Here is a 16,922-nt window from a genome sequence, read left to right as displayed (position 1 = left end):
TTCAACATCCCTGGTAACATCGGGAGACTTTGGTACTGACTGTGTGTCGACGACAAAGTATTGAATAAAAAGTCATCCTCAATGGGTTCTGCGTGCAGTGCCACATTGTGAAAAGCAGCTGCTCTGGACACCACTTGCGTGTAGGCAGTACTGTCCTCAGGTGGTGATGGTCTTGCTGGGTAGCAGTCTGGACTATTATCTGATACTGGCGCATCATATAGATCCCATGCATCTGGGTCATCCTGGCTGATCCCTATGTGCGTTGGTGATTGCATTATAGGGGGGGTTGCAATTGGTGACAGGTGCGGTGGGTGGTGTGGTGATGGTTGTGGCGAAGAGTGAGGTGGAGTTACTGCTTTTGCCACTTTTGCTTGTGGTTGTTTTTCTGTGTCTTGGAAAGCAAGTTTCCTTTTCATCCTTATAGGAGGGAGAGTTCTTATTTTCCCTGTTTCCTTTTGAATATGGAGCCTTCTTGGTGTATAATCTGGCTCCCCAACTTCTAGCTCTTGTCAAAATCTATGTCCTTGTAGTTGTTCTGAAAGGCCTTGTTCTTCTTGAGTAGGAGCTTGTTTTTGGCTCCGAAGCTGGATGTTTCGGCACTGAAACTTTTTCTACAGTCTTTTTCGGCTTTATCTCGGAGCCGGTCTCTCGGTGTAGAGTCTGGTCTGAGCCAGTTTCTCGATGTCAAGTATGCTCTGTGCCGGGATCTCGACCGGAGTCGGATGACTTCGACACGTGTGTGCCCTTTTTCAGTGCCGATGGATGGTCACCGATTTTACGGGTTAAGCCATGGCCTGCTGGCGGTGGTGTCCCCTGGGCCTTCATGATTTTTGCGTGAGTTTTGGCCAGGGCTGGTTTACTCACGGTTTTCGGCGCCTGTTCTGTTTCGGGCTCGTCCGAGTCAGCGATGGAGAAAGTCTCTTCTTCCTCGACGTCGTGGTGTCATGACGGCGCCGATGCCATTTGAAGCCATTTGAAGCCTTCGTGCTCTCAGGTCCCATAGCGTTTTCTTTGACCGAAACGCCCGACAGGCCTCGCAGGTATCCTCTTTGTGTTCGGGGGACAAATGGCGGAAAGAAAACAATCTAAGATGGAGTCGACGCCCATGCGCAATGGAGCTGAAAGGGGAGGAGTCCCTCGATCTTGTGACTCGAAAAGACGTCTTCGAAGAAAAACAACTTGTAACACTCCAAGCCCAACACTAGATGGTGGGATATGCACAGCATGTGAATCTGCAGCTACACATGCCATCGAACACATATATATATATATATATATATATATATATATATACACACACACACACACACACAAAATATACACACTTATAATATAAATAATGAAAAATAATAAAAAATATACATTTTTCCCCCCACAAACCTTCAGTTCCTTAAGTTGCTACTTGAGGTTACTCCGGAGTCAAATTGAAAATCTTCACAATACTTCCCCAGAACTGCAATTCTTGAAGGAGCTACTAGAGGCTCCTCTCAAGTCAGATGCAAAAGCACAAACTCTTGCATGAAGGTGTAGTTCCTCAAAACGTCACTAGAGTTCCAGCTACAATCAGATGCAAAATCCTCAAAATTCTTTCACAGAGCTGCAGTACCTTGAGACGCTATAAAGGTTCCTCTTGAGTCACTTGCAAAAGCAGGGATATTATTTCATGAAGCTGCAGTTCTGAAGTGGTTACTAAATGTTTGTCTCCAGTCAGCTGCAACTGCTTCACATAACCTTCACCAAGCTGAGTGTAGTGGCTTCAACCTAGAAATTTGCATATACACTCTTTCTACTAGAATGCCATGTACTTATTTTCTTTTGTATTCATTTTTATAAGCTAAATATACCAAAGCTGGTTTATAGTGATTTCTCAACATTGCAATGTACAATAATTAGAGTGCAATGGAAATAGTTGATGACCCCCTACTATAAGCAGGGAAGTACACTTCTAAAAACCTTTATTCTGGGGGAGCTATTTTTTGGGTGTATGTATACATGTGCAAGGAAAAATGCAGTCACTCAAAATGAAAGTATACGATTACTAAAGTAGGCTGGTTCATTGATCTATCCTTTGTGCTGTGGTGAGATCATACTTTGATGAACTTTAAACAGACCAATTGATAAAGACTGTTGACTGAGAGCCCCTAAATGCATGCTTTTTTGCATGATATTTTTTGGGAAAACAGGAGACTGGCAAAACAGATAAAGGTGTCCTTAGGCAACACCAAAAACTAAGTCAAATATGCATCAAGCTGCAAATCTTGTAAAACAAATAAAATAATGCAGCAATTTATCCGAACTCTACCTACAGAAGTATAGGGAAGTGCACTGCATAGAAACAAAATCATGCCATAACTTCAAAACGTTTAACTGGAAGCTATGTATTTTGCATATTTACTGTATAGTATTGGACTGTGTATTTTGTCAAATTAGTAAAAATGTGATCTACTTATGCTACTAAGAAAAGTACATAGGAAGTGAGCTATAAAAAGTGTAGGCTGCTCTTATAATCATTCAGCTGAAATACAACGAACAGCATCCTACACTTAATATAAGCCATGTGTTTGATCTGTGTGCTCTACAATTATATTCCAATTACAAACATGCACCACAGTCTGTTTTACATTCCGGTAGATGGATAGGGTGAGCACATTTGTTTTTATTAAGTCCAGAGTGTACTTTGCTAAACATTGAGTACAAGCAGAAGTTCTAAGTCAAGTAGACATATAACGTATGTATAGTTTTCCAATTTTTCTTTGTCTTTATCACTAAAACTGATCAATTCTGTGCAAATAGAATACAGTTCACTGGTATTAATGGCACTTAAGGAGCGGATTATTTCACTCAGTGCTAAGCTAACCATGTACTGTATGTTTGCACTCAGTACTGGCACTCTTAAAAACAAAAACAAAAAAACATATTTAGCCCAAGATATTTTTTTCTTTATTTCAGACTTGCCATTTTCATAACTGTTGACCTTGTCTGCAAGGTTTTAGATAATGGTATTTGTCACAGGTGTTCCAATTTTTGGGATCTGTGTAATTGATGATAACGCTGTTAGTGTGTCTATGCCATGGCTATTTGAGTTCTGAGTGAACTGTCTAGAATGCTGCTTTTAATGTTTCTGTGTACAAGTATGGCATGTTTTGGTTTCACTGCTTTTAGTACTGTAGGAAATGTATACAGTGAAGGTGCCCGTCAAAGTAGAGGCAAGTTCTGTGTTAAACACCTTCTGTGGGAAACATGTAGTTTTGTTAACGCCAAGTATGTATATCTATTTCTTTATATAATTCGATCAATTTCTTAAAGTGAAAGAAAGTCTTTAAATGATGCATATATCTTTTAGAGGCTAGGCTGCAGCGCCTTAGATTGGTTTCTTTTCTGCCATGTATGCATTCGGACAACGGGAGGCTTGCATACCAGGCTCCGGTTGTTTGCGGCTGCCAGAATGTACCTCTTTGATTTCTTGGACCAGGTCAGAACCATGTGTTCATTCTGGCTCTACCTCGGGCAGGAAAGTCTTGTTTACCATGCTCCGATTATAGGGGTCTTCCAGGCTCCTTGAGCCCAGTCAGGGCTCTTGTGTGCTTCTACTGGTTCAGTCTTCTGAATTGGATTGTTGAGTTGTGGGATGCCAGTACACAACATATAAACTTCCATAATGTCATTGAATTGGCTGATGTGTTTTGTTGTTTAGCATCCACCTTCTTAATTGTGGGTGGTTGTGGAATTACTAGATTGAATCAAGTGAGTTGCTTATACTGTTGTTTGGGTTGGTACTTGTAAAGGGTAAACAACTGTGCGGCTTGGTTACTTATGGATTGTAGTTTACCGAGTTCATGATTTATTACACCAATCTTCGCCTGTCTCATTATAGATGTGTGTTGTGTAACTGCATATCAAGTGATTTAAGGAAAATGTTGTAAAATAATTGCAATATAAACTTTCGTTTTATCCTCCAATGTTCTATATTGTATTCTAGTAAATTATATGGTTTTTAGTACCATGGGGCAGAGCCCTAAAGTCAGATACCCTGATTTTCCAATGTCTTATTTGGGCCTGTAGAAAATGTGCCAAATCTTAATGGAAGGTTGGCTTTTTTTCTTAGCAAAAGGGATTCAGGTTTGCCACCTCCTGAATATCTAGTTATCACAAAGTGCAGTCCACCTTATTTCTTTTTTTCTATGACAGTTCTCTAGAAAGTGTTTTACCGTGGGGCAGTTAAGTTCTTACAGCAACCTGTAGATTTGTTTTGGGTTATTAGTTTCTGAATTTCCCGATTTACCTTGCTGACTGTATAGCTTTTCACAAGGGCGTAAAATTCCATGTAGCATGTTTTTGTCTTGTTGTTAGAAATATTCATGGGTACTCACTTTTTATTCCTTATGTAAAGGTGCTATCATCTATCGTTTGCCAATAGGTCGCACACACTAATACACATCTGTGGTGTCTCTTTATTGGTTGTAAATTCCAATGTTTTAGAGGGGATACTTTTGTCATTGTTTCTGTTGCAGTGTAAGCCCATACTAAATTGTTTTTTAAGCTGCTGTTTTACTTCAGTGAAAATTGTGTTTTTGAGGGTTACGGCATAGAGACAGAAGGTGGCAATTTGTTGATTTTTTTTTTTTTTAAAGAACCGGTTGGTGCTTGGACAAAAGCTAGAGGCACCGATTTTACCAGATGTATTTTTTTTTTTCTTACTTTTTTTTTTAGCCCAGTGGAACTTCTCTGCATATTGAATAAGCAGTTCTCTTGAGAAAGTTCATTGTCCTGGGGTAACCCCAGAACAAGATGGGATTGAAACACAAATATTAATTCTCAGGGCTAACAATATGCTTTTAAGTCCCCCTGAAAGTGCCCTACAAAAGGAGCAATGTAAACTTTATAGCCTTTAATCAATTCTTCAAAGACCAAGATCCCCAGTTACTTTGAACAACGTATGGGTAAATTCAAGGAAATTCTATCTGAACATTTAATTTAAAATCATGATCAGCTACAACTTTTAGCATGTTTTTTAACCAAATGTACAAACCATCTTGACCAGAATGTCGGCTGAATTATACAAGGAACATGTGATTCTCTGGTGACGGGATACACTTTTGTCATGACTGACATAATAGGAAAGAAAATAAATTGTACTCAATGATACTCTCTCTTATTTTAAAATATATATATAGATTGATTGAAATAACACTGTGATGATCAACTGGTTTGTCTCCTTTTGCGCGATCTACAAAATAACAGCAAGGACCCAATTCATGGAATGTTACTCTTGATGACAAAACGCTATTATCACAAAAGAGTTTACCTTGTCTAATCTTTTTTGCCAGCTGTCCTCCCGCTTTACCATGAGTTCAATGCAATGGGATAATGTAGCAAGGATTCCAGCTGTAGTAGCCTTAAACGTAATAGCTTCTCCTTTGAAATCAATGCCATTTATTCCTTTAGGCGTCACTAGTGGGAATACTAAAATAGAAAAATAACGTTTTAAGAATCAGAAAGTGAAAAAAACATTTAAGCCACATAGGCCATAAAACACATTACACTATTAACATGTTGGAAACTCAACAGAAAAAGTATGATGATGATATGCTAAGTAACAATTCCAGTGCAAAGAGGTCAGGTGCATAAGTCCCATCTTTAAGGTTTTTTCAAGCATTGCTTTTCTGGCAACACCTTCCATTTCCCAAGTAATTCTTTTAGACAACCATCACACATTTTTCTGTGGGACTTTAATCGCGGGAGTCATCAACACCAACAGTTTATACTCCTGCAGGTCGCTCTAATCTTTGGCACCGTAATGTTACGAACTGTGAACAGGAAGGAAGTACTTGCAGCATGGCTCCATCAAGGAGGTGGTGACTTCTAAGTGAAGGACAATTATCTGCAACTAGTCTTCAGCACTCTTGCAGGCACATGAACCCTCAATACAATACACAGATTCTAATGTTTGGATGCTGGCTGTCCGTGCACCATTTGCTTAATAAATTCAGACTGTTATTAAACCTCTAATACCACAGTATCTGTTGATAAACAATATTTTATTGTTTCTGTAAACATTAATAATCAAGTGGAACAGAAAATGTAACTGGGATACACATTACATTTACTATAGTATATAATCTAAAGGGTAAATCAAAGTGGTCCAATCATCACCAATAATATATGCCATAATGCTCTCACTGCTTCCCACAAATATATTTATGCTTAAGGGGATATCCTCTGCCCTTCAACATAGTTTCCCATAATTTTGCACAACTGCCTACTGCTCTTAGCCAGTGCATGCATGGGGGTTGCGGTTGCAGGTTTCTAGTATCTGATGAGAACTATTTTTGCTTACAGTACTTATGCCCACCAGCATACGACCCCCACAATTGCTTCCAATGTTGTTCACTATTCCCAGAAAGACGAGATGCGGCAAGCATTCAGTCAGTCTTCCTACTGTACATGTATTGGACATATATATTGAATGTGATATGTGGGACCTGACCATCACATATGGAGGAGTGTGGCTCCACTTGGAGGTCTGCAAACCACGCCTGAGGATTTCTAGTGGGACAACTGTGAGGTCTGTAGAGTAGTTTTGGCAATGCCATCATCTTAAAGAGTGCTACCCTGCCTAGTACGTTCAAGGAAATTCATGCTCAGCCATCCATGTCTTTCTGCATTCTATTTATCAGTGGGGTCAAATTCATACTGCAAGTGAGTGTAGAATCCAGGCCTCTATGCCCTACAAGGCACTTGAAGCTTTGGTTATTAGCGAGTAGCCAAGACCTGTCTGTATCACTGGGATTACCACTGATTGGGTCCAGGTGTCTCCTCATCTGGAGATCACATCTGACCCAGGTCACAAATGCCTTAATCATCGGAGTTAAGATAAGGCAGTGGACACCTCAGACAACCTTCTACTACTGCAGCAAATCTGAAATGGTGGCAAATGACACCATTTACTTTGACCCGAGCATGAAGAGTGGCAAATAGTACTCTGATGTATGACACAAAAGATGCCCCAAATCCCACCAAAGCCATGTAAGTTGTGTGTGTGTGTGTGGGTGGGGGAGAGGTGTTGGGGAGGAGGGGTGTTACTTCTCAAAGCACCACTTCGTGGTACATCAAAAGGCACAACTTTTTTATTTGAGTGCATTTTATCAATACCATCTGTAATGTCTTTCTGTGATATTGTGTAAAGGTGGCACGTTTCCAGGAACTAGCCATTCAGTTACTGGCTTGGACAGTCAAATAATGCTTTACAAATCACATTTAAACATGGTCTAAAATTCGCAGTAAAAATAATAAATAAAAAACAAAGTTGTGAATAATTTTTTTCTTCCTGAAACATGAAAACTGTCAAGGGCACATGAACACAAAATGTTGTACAAATCACAGAACAAAACACTTTTAAAGATGAAAGCTGCATAAGTGGTACAATATATACTAAACATTAAATATATTACCATTAGTATTTTTAAACAGTACGTTCACATACAAGACCCAAAAGGTTTTTTTTTTGTTTTGTTTTTTAACATACAATATCCACCTATCATCAAGAAGGACACTTCCCTCTGACATATCCACCATGATGATTTTCCAGAGGGCTTGCTACATCTTGCCTCAACTGCACGTGCTTGGTATTTTCAATTGCATTTTAGTGCACGCACCTGGCATATGGGGCCAGATGTACCAAGTTTTTTCTGTTCACAAACAAATGGGAGTGCCCACATTTTTTTTTTTTTTTTTAAGAGCAGGCAGTGGTCGCATGGACCACTGCCTAGTCAAAAATGAAGAAAAAAAATTAATTCTTCTTTTTGGAATGCAGCCCGTTTTCCTTTAATGAAAACAGGACGCATGACAAAAAAAATGCTTTATTGAAAAAGCAGTCACAGACATGGTTGTCTGCTGACCACCAGCAGGCCACCATCTCTGTGATAGTAGCTATTCACAATGGTCGCAAATTGTGACCTGCCTCATGAATTTTGATGAGGCAGGTCCATCTGCAACCGACTCTGAATCGCTAACACTGTTGAACATCGCAGCTTGCGATTTCCTAATAGGAAATTGCTGAAATTCGCTATTAGGAAATCCGAAACACACAATTTCGTACCTCTGGCCCTTAATGAATAATCTGAAATACTGGTGAGAATACCAGGTTTAAAATAACACAGTAACAAACTAACTCAATAATGATGGTTTCTTAAAGAGTGCAAGGAAGCAAATACTATCTTGCTTAAAGCCAGAAACATCATGCAACAACTATGAAATCAAAAGAAGCGCATGTAGAAAACAATTAATTTCAACTAGGATATGAGGTCGCCAATATAAGATGGAGTGTCCGGTGTTTGCACATTAATTCAATCCACAGCAGATCCACGTGGTGTACAATGTAACACAAACCTAGTAGAGTTGATTAATATCCGCCACCAAGGTGTTATTCTCTCAACTTTACTGAGAAAGCGGTCTGAAAAAACACGTCACAACAAATGAGAAAAGGCCTCCGGTGCCTGTTTTAGTTCCAATGGACTTATTAAATCTCAATTTTGGATACAGCCTTGGCCTGCTTTTTCTTATCATATTTTAAAGACTAGCGCTGTACCAAATCCTTGGAAGAACTATTTCCAATTTACAAGAAAAAGTGACATGTCTCCCATAAACTATAGACTGATGAACCTGCTTGGCAACTGAAAACCGTTTTGGAAATAAATTCTTATAGGCCTAATACCTTTCTGGAAATAACATGTCAGATCTCCAAGAGGAATTTAGACTGGGAGGAGGAATAAATTAACAAGGGCTCGGAATACTGAAAGTAAAAGGCGTTCTCCTTAGAAGAGGGAGATTTCCTGTTTTTTTCTGCACTTAAAACAAGGGGGGGGTTTGAGGCTCTCCTGGCAATTTGGGATGGACTGTTCCCATGAGAACCGGGGCCAGACTCATTAGCACAGGGCTAAAATTTGTCTCGAGTGGTACAGTGGGAGAAAAATTATGGACTGGAAAATGGACTGAGCAATTGCTAGTGGCAGAGTTAAATTCGAGCATTCCATACATCACCTTGTTATTGCAGCGGATGCTCCAAAGATGTTCCATCACTGAAGGGATTCCTAATTTCCTGATTATTTGATGCAGGGGACGCCGTTCTAATTGCATAGACAGAAACCTCACTCTATAAACGTCTTGCCTTTCAGCACACAATGTAGCATATACTTGTCATCCCCAAATTCAATTAACTGCAAAGAGGCCCGGAGAGGGGGAGGGGGGGGGGGGGGGGGTTTGGAGGGGGCAAGAAAAAAAAAGAAGAGCAGCAGCTACTTTATTTTGAGCCGAGATTTCCAGAAGGAGTAGAAAAAACGGCCTACAGATCCCAGAAAATTAAATTTTCACGAACATTGCTGGCGTACCCAGATTGGATCTTCTCACTGCACTAAGGAAAGAACTACATGTATTGAGCATTTAGAGGATTCCTGCTCCCAGGGCACGGATGTACTGGGTCACAATGCGGTTCAACCTGAAAACAAGATTATTTTAGGAGGAAATGGAACATGTGGCATGTTGTAAAGAGCAGAACTCTACACTGGGATGAAATTACTGTAAATAAAAACAAACCAGACAGAGAAAATTATCTAAACGAGGCAAAGCCACTATTTACTATCCCTCTATAGGAAATTTCATCCAAGGATAATAAAAATAGTTTTCCAAGTGGTGGATCAGGCCTTCATCCTATTAATGCCACGAACATAGAAGGTTAAATGGATGTGTCATTGTTTATTTCTCAGCTCTTTATTTCGGTGGTAGGTACATATGGCTCCAACATATTCCTAGAAACGTTTGGGTAGCTACGAGGGTGATTCTTTGGCAGTGTGTGTAAAGACACAAATATCATGTCTGAACGTTTTAGTACCAAAATGTTCATATAAATACCTGGTAAAATATAATTCAGATTGAGTTGGACACTTTTAGTAGTAGTATGTTACAAGACTACAATGCAGGAAGCTGAATATACGCTTACAATGTTATATCTGTAAATTGCAGATTTATGCTTGAAAATGAGTATGTTTGCAATTTTACTTTATTAATTATAAAGCAGTCACCAGGCAGGCTTGCAGGTACTGAGATAACAGCCCGGGCAATAACAAGAATAACCAAGAATCCAATGATACAAAGATTCCTAGACTACATTTATTTGAATAGCCTTCATAAACGTCATTCAGTATAAGCGTAGCCTTATTACTGTGGCAGACCGTTCCAATTTTTGGCACAAGATGGATTAAGCAAGACTTTCCCAGACCGCTTTCTCGATTCTGCACTTCTAGTCTTATTACTACAATGAATAAGTCAAATTTATTGTTATTAACACAATACAGCTTAACTAACTTGAGAAAACACTGCTTAAACACTCAAAAATCGCATTCTAGTATCACATCACAAGAGGCCTATATAATGCGGTTTGATAGCATTTAGCCCTTTATTTACCGCTTACAGTGTAATGCCTCTAACTTAGAACTATTGGACACGAAAGAAAACTAGAATAAATCATACATGCAGATGCGGACAGCGTAACTTGCAACTTTTCACCATTGTTGTGGGATGGGGGAGGCATCATGACCCATTCATTCGAGGCTTTGTTTCTTGAGAGTCAAGGCATCTCCACTACTATTTTCGTCATCATCACATCTGTAGTTATAGTTAAGATACACTTTGCATTGAAAATACATTTTTTGATTTCCTAATAATGTTGGTACAATTAAACCAATCTGCAAACAAAAGATAAATCCAATTTGGGTTGTTAATGGGAGATTTTGGCATGAGCAGGGTGGAGGGGGTGCATTTCCCACTTTAATGCCCAACATTTATCTAAGGTATTTAGACAATATCACAAACAAAAATATTGTGGCACAAAATAAGAATACAGAGGACAGAAATATCGAGAAAGTAAGTTTCTATTGGTAAGCAAAGTATTACTATACATAACTCCACATGTATGTACCTTGACACTCTCTCTCTATATATATATATATATATATATATATATATATATATATATATATATATATATATATATATATATAATGTCACTTACCCAGTGTACATCTGTTCGTGGCATTAGTCGCTGCAGATTCACATGCTGTGCACATCCCGCCATCTGGTGTTGGGCTCGGAGTGTTACAAGTTGTTTTTCTTCGAAGAAGTCTTTGAGTCACGAGATCGAGGGACTCCTCCCATTTCGGCTCCATTGCGCATGGGCGTCTACTCCATCTTAGATTGTTTTCCCCGCAGAGGGTGAGGTAGGAGTTGTGTATGCTAGTAATAGTGCCCATGCAATGGAGTGAATACGTATGTACATAATGTAGTTTAAAGTAATATATTTACAAATGTTCAAGATCAACTTCTAAACGGCTACAGGCTCCCGGGGAGGCGGGTGGGCGCATGTGAATCTGCAGCGACTAATGCCACGAACAGATGTACACTGGGTAAGTGACATTTTCCGTTCGATGGCATGTGTAGCTGCAGATACACATGCTGTGCATAGACTAGTAAGCAGTTATCTCCCCAAAAGCGGTGGTTCAGCCTGTAGGAGTTGAAGTTGTTTGAAACAATGTTCGTAGTACTGCTCGACCTACTGTGGCTTGTTGTGCCGTTAACACATCTACACAGTACTGTTTGGTAAATGTATGAGGCGTAGACCTTACATATTTCGGTCATTGGAATATTTCCTAGAAAGGCCATGGTAGCACCTTTCTTTCTAGTTGAGTGTGCCTTTGGTGTAATAGGGAGTTCTCTTTTAGCTTTAAGATAACAGGTTTGAATGCACTTAACTATCCATCTAGCAATGCCTTGTTTAGAAATTGGATTTCCTGTATGAGGTTTTTGGAAAGCAATAAATAATTGTTTTGTTTTTCGAATAAGTTTTGTTCTGTCAATGTAGTACATTAACGCTCTTTTGATGTCTAATGTATGTAGTACTCTTTCAGCTACAGAATCTGGCTGTGGGAAGAACACTGGTAATTCTACTGTTTGATTTAAGTGGAACGGTGATATGACTTTTGGTAACAATTTAGGATTTGTCCGTAGAACTACTTTATGCTTGTGTATTTGAATAAATGGTTCCTGTATGGTAAATGCTTGAATCTCACTTACTCTTCTTAGAGATGTGATGGCAATTAAAAATGCAACTTTCCATGTTAAGTATTGCATTTCACAAGAGTGCATGGGCTCAAAAGGTGGACCCATGAGTCGTGTTAAGACAATGTTGAGGTTCCATGATGGAACTGGTGGTGTTCTTGGTGGTATAATTCTCTTTAGGCCCTCCATAAACGCTTTTATGACTGGTATCCTAAATAGTGAAGTTGAGTGCGTAATTTGCAGGTAAGCTGAAATTGCGGTAAGATGTATCTTAATGGAAGAAAAAGCTAGCTTTGACTTTTGCAAATGTAGTAAGTATTTTACGATGTCTTTGGCAGATGCGTGTAAGGGTTGAATTTGATTATTATGGCAGTAATAAACAAATCTTTTCCACTTATTTGCATAGCAATGTCTAGTGGTAGGTTTCCTAGCTTGTTTTATGACCTCCATCCTGTGTAAGGTCTAAGTGTCCGAACTCTAGGACTTCAGGAGCCAAATTGCTAGATTCAGCGATGCTGGATTTGGGTGTCTGATCTGTTGTTTGTGTTGCGTTAACAGATCTGGTCTGTTTGGTAGTTTGACATGAGGCACTACTGAGAGGTCTAGTAGTGTTGTGTACCAAGGTTGTCTTGCCCATGTTGGCGCTATTAGTATGAGTCTGAGTTTGTTTTGACTCAACTTGTTTACCAGCTATGGAAGGAGTGGGAGAGGGGAAAAAGCGTAAGCAAATATCCCTGACCAACTCATCCATAACACATTGCCCTGAGACTGATCTTGTGGGTACCTGGATGGGAAGTTTCGGCATTTTGCGTTTTCCTTTGTTGCAAATAGATCTATTTGTGGTGTTCCCCAACTCTGGAAGTAAGTGTTCAGTATTTGGGGGGGTGAATCTCCCATTCGTGGATCTGTTGGTGATCCCGAGAGAGATTGTCTGCTAACTGATTCTGAATTCCTGGAATAAATTGTGCTATTAGGCGAATGTGGCTGTGAATCGCCCAATGCCATATTTTCTGTGCCAGGAGACACAACTGTGTTGAGTGTGTCCCTCCCTGTTTGTTTAGGTAATACATCGTTGTCATGTTGTCTGTTTTGACAAGAATGTGTTTGTGGCTTATTATGGGTTGAAATGCTTTCAGCGCTAGAAATACTGCCAATAGTTCTAAGTGATTTATGTGAAACTGTTTTTGCTGAGTGTCCCATTGTCCCGGGATGCTGTGTTGATTGAGGTGTGCTCCCCACCCTATCATGGAGGCATCTGTCGTTATTACATATTGTGGCACTGGGTCTTGGAAAGGCCGCTCTTGGTTTAAATTTATACTGTTCCACCATTGAAGCGAGGTGTATGTTTGGCGGTCTACCAACACCAGATCTAGAAGTTGACCCTGTGCCTGTGACCACTGTGATGCTGGGCACTGTTGTAAGGGCTGCATGTGAAACCTTGCGTTTGGGACAATGGCTATGCATGAGGAAATCATGCCTAGGAGTTTCATCACTATTTTGACTTGTATTTTTTGTTTTGGATACATGGCCTGTATTACATTGTGAAATGCCTGAACCCTTTGTGGGCTTGGAGTGGCAATCCCTTTTGCTGTGTTGATTGTCGCCCCTAAGTATTGCTGTGTTTGACACGGCAGAAGGTGTGACTGTGTAGTTGATTGAGAAACCTATTTTGTGGAGGCTTTTTATGACATACTTTGTGTGTTGTGAACACCGTTCTAGCGTGTTGGTTTTGATTAACCAATCGTCTAGGTACGGGAACACATGTATTTGCTGCCTTCTGATATGTGCAGCTACTACTGCCAGGCAGTTTGTAAAAACTCTTGGCGCAGTTGTTATTCCGAATGGCAACACCTTGAATTGGTAATGTACCCCTTGGAATACAAACCTTAAGGACTTTCTGTGTGAAGGACGTATCAGTATATGGAAATATGCATCCTTTAGGTCTAGTGTTGTCATGTAGTCTTGTTGTTTGAGCAGTGGGATTACGTCCTGTAATGTCACCATGTGAAAGTGATCTGATGTGATGTAGGTATTTAATGTTCTGAGATCTAATATAGGTCTCAGAGTCTTGTCTTTTTTGGGTATGAGAAAGTACAGAGAGTAAACTCCTGTTCCTTTCTGTTGGTTTGGTACTAATTCTATTGCTTCCTTCTGTAGCAATGCCTGAACTTCTAGTCCTAGAAGATCTATATGTTGTTTTGACATAGTGTGTTTTCGGTGGAACGTTTGGAGGGAATTTGAGAAATTCTATGCAATAACCATGCTGGATAATTGCCAGTACCCAAATGTCTTATCTCCTCCCAATGTTTGTAAAATTTGCTTAGTCTCCCCCCCACAGGTGTTATGTGTTGGGGATGTGTGACTTGGAAGTCACTGCTTGTTTTGAGGAGTTTTGGGGCTTTGGAACTTCCCTCTATTCTTTTGGAATTGTCCACCTCTATATTGCCCCCGAAAACTTCCCCGCTGATATTGGCTTTGATAAGTGGGCCTTGCTTGTGAGGTTGTGGCCTCTGTAGGTTGACCTCGAAACCCTCCCCTAAATTGTGTTTTGCTAAATGTGCCCCTGCTCTGTGGGGAGTAGTGCGCGCCCATGGCTTTTGCCGTATCAGTATCTTTTTTGAGTTTCTCAATAGCAGTGTCGACTTCCGGCCCAAACAACTGCTGTTCATTAAAGGGCATATTCAGCACGGCTTGTTGTATTTCCGGCTTGAATCCTGACGTACGCAACCATGCGTGTCTCCTTATCGTTATTGCAGTATTTACTGTCCTTGCAGCCGTATCTGCTGCATCCATTGCTGACCGTATCTGATTATTGGAGATACTTTGTCCTTCTTCCACCACTTGTTGTGCCCTTTTCTGGAACTCTTTGGGTAAGTGTTCTATGAAATGCTGCATTTCATCCCAATGAGCTCTATTGTATCTTGCCAAAAGTGCTTGTGAGTTGGCAATGCGCCATTGGTTTGCTGCTTGTGCTGCAACCCTTTTACCCGCAGCATCGAATTTGCGACTCTCCTTGTCTGGAGGTGGTGCGTCTCCCGAGGTATGAGAGTTCGCTCTCTTGCGAGCTGCCCCGACAACCACAGAGTCTGGTGTTAATTGCTGTGTAATATAAACCGGGTCTGTTGGCGGTGGCTTGTACTTCTTCTCCACCATTGGAGTTATGGCTCTGCTTTTTACAGGATCCTGAAATATTTGTTTGGAATGTTTTAGCATTCCCGGGAGCATAGGTAAGCTTTGGTATTGGCTATGAGTGGAGGATAGTGTATTAAACAAAAAGTCATCCTCAATTGGTTCTGAATGCAAGGTGACGTTATGAAAAGCAGCTGCCCTTGAGACCACCTGCGTGTAGGATGTACTGTCTTCAGGTGGCGATGGCCTCGCAGGGTAACAGTCTGGGCTGTTATCTGATACAGGAGCATCATAAAGGTCCCATGCGTCGGGATCATCTTGACTCATTGCAGTATGAGTCGGGGATTGCATCAGTGGTGGAGTGGCTACCGGTGATGTGTGCATTGATGGTGGTGGAGATGGTGGTGGAGTTGTTTGTCTTGCCACCTTTGCCTGTGGCTGCTTGTCCTTTTCTTGAAAGGCAAGTCTTCTTTTCATCTTAATTGGGGGAAGAGTGCTTATCTTCCCTGTCTCTTTTTGAATGTGGAGCCTTCTTTGAGTGTAGTCTGGCTCTACTGATTCAAGTTCTTCTCCGAACTTATGTCCTTGCATCTGGGAGGACAATCCCTGTTCCTCTGTGTAGGAACCTGTTTTCGGTTCCGAGGCTGGATGTTTCGGAATCGAAACCTTTTCGGTCACCTTTTTGGGCTCCGAGGAAACCTTTATTTTCGGCATCGTGGTGTCTCGGTGCGACCCATTTCGGTGCCACTGTCTCGGAGCCGCTGTCTCGGGCCAGAGATTGCTGTGTGGCGGTATCTCGACCGGAGTCGGATGACTTCCCCACAAGCGTGCCCTTTTTCGGTGCCGATGATCGGTCACCTATTTTTCGGGTTAAGCCATGGCCTGTTGGCGGTGGCGTCCCCTGGGCTTTTGTCGTCTTCTCGTGAGTTTTATGTTTCGACGTCTTACTCACGGTTTTCGGCGTTTCTTCGGGATCGAGCTCGTCAGAGTCCGATTCCTGGATGGAGAAGGTTTCTTCTTCCTCCTCGAAACGCCCTTGTCCTGTCGGCGCAGACGCCATCTGCAGTCTTCTTGCTCTTCGGTCTCTTAATGTCTTCCTCGACCGAAACGCTCGACAGGCTTCACAGGTATCCTCCTTGTGCTCTGGGGACAGACACAAGTTACAGACCAGATGCTGAGCTGTATACGGACACTTGTTATGACATTTTGGGCAGAAGCGGAATGGGGTCCGTTCCATCAGCCTTGAAGAGACACGTGGCCGGGCAGACCAGGCCCCGACGGGGAATCGAAAAAACAGGGAGGGTCACTGTTTGAACAACCATGTCTGGAGTTCTTTCTGAAGAGCAGGAGGTCTTTGGTTTTGCGGAGGTTGGTGGAGAGGGAGTTCCAGGTTTTGGGGGCAAGGTAGGAGAAGGATCTGCCTCCTGCGGTGGTGCGTTGGATGCGGGGGACTGTGGCTAGGGCGAGGTTGGCTGATTGGAGGTTACGGGTGGGTGTGTGGAAGTTCACTCTGTCGTTGAGGTAGGTTGGGCCGGTGTTGTGGAGGGATTTGTATGCATGGATGAGGATCTTGAATGTGATTCTCTTGTGTATCGAGAGCCAGTGAAGGGATTAGAGGTGTGGTGAGATTCGTTCGTGGCGGGGGAGGCCAAGGACGAGGCGTGCAGCTGTGTTCTGGATTCTCT

The 16,922-nt window shown here is 41.4% G+C and overlaps 1 protein-coding gene across 1 annotated transcript in view; it reads right to left on the bottom strand.

The window, feature by feature from the left end:
- Nucleotides 1-16,922, bottom strand: part of CERT1 (ceramide transporter 1) — a 592,287-nt gene that overhangs the window by 253,255 nt on the left and 322,110 nt on the right. The window contains exon 7 of the mRNA XM_069223744.1: nt 5,306-5,463. Within this exon, the coding sequence (XP_069079845.1) occupies nt 5,306-5,463 (158 nt within the window). The remainder of the gene's footprint in view (nt 1-5,305; nt 5,464-16,922) is intronic.

Source organism: Pleurodeles waltl, chromosome 1_1 (genome assembly GCF_031143425.1).
Source record: "Pleurodeles waltl isolate 20211129_DDA chromosome 1_1, aPleWal1.hap1.20221129, whole genome shotgun sequence".
Taxonomy (NCBI): Eukaryota; Metazoa; Chordata; class Amphibia; order Caudata; family Salamandridae; genus Pleurodeles; species Pleurodeles waltl.
The sequence above is the reverse complement of the archived record's forward strand: the minus strand, read 5'-3'. Positions and strand labels throughout refer to the sequence as shown.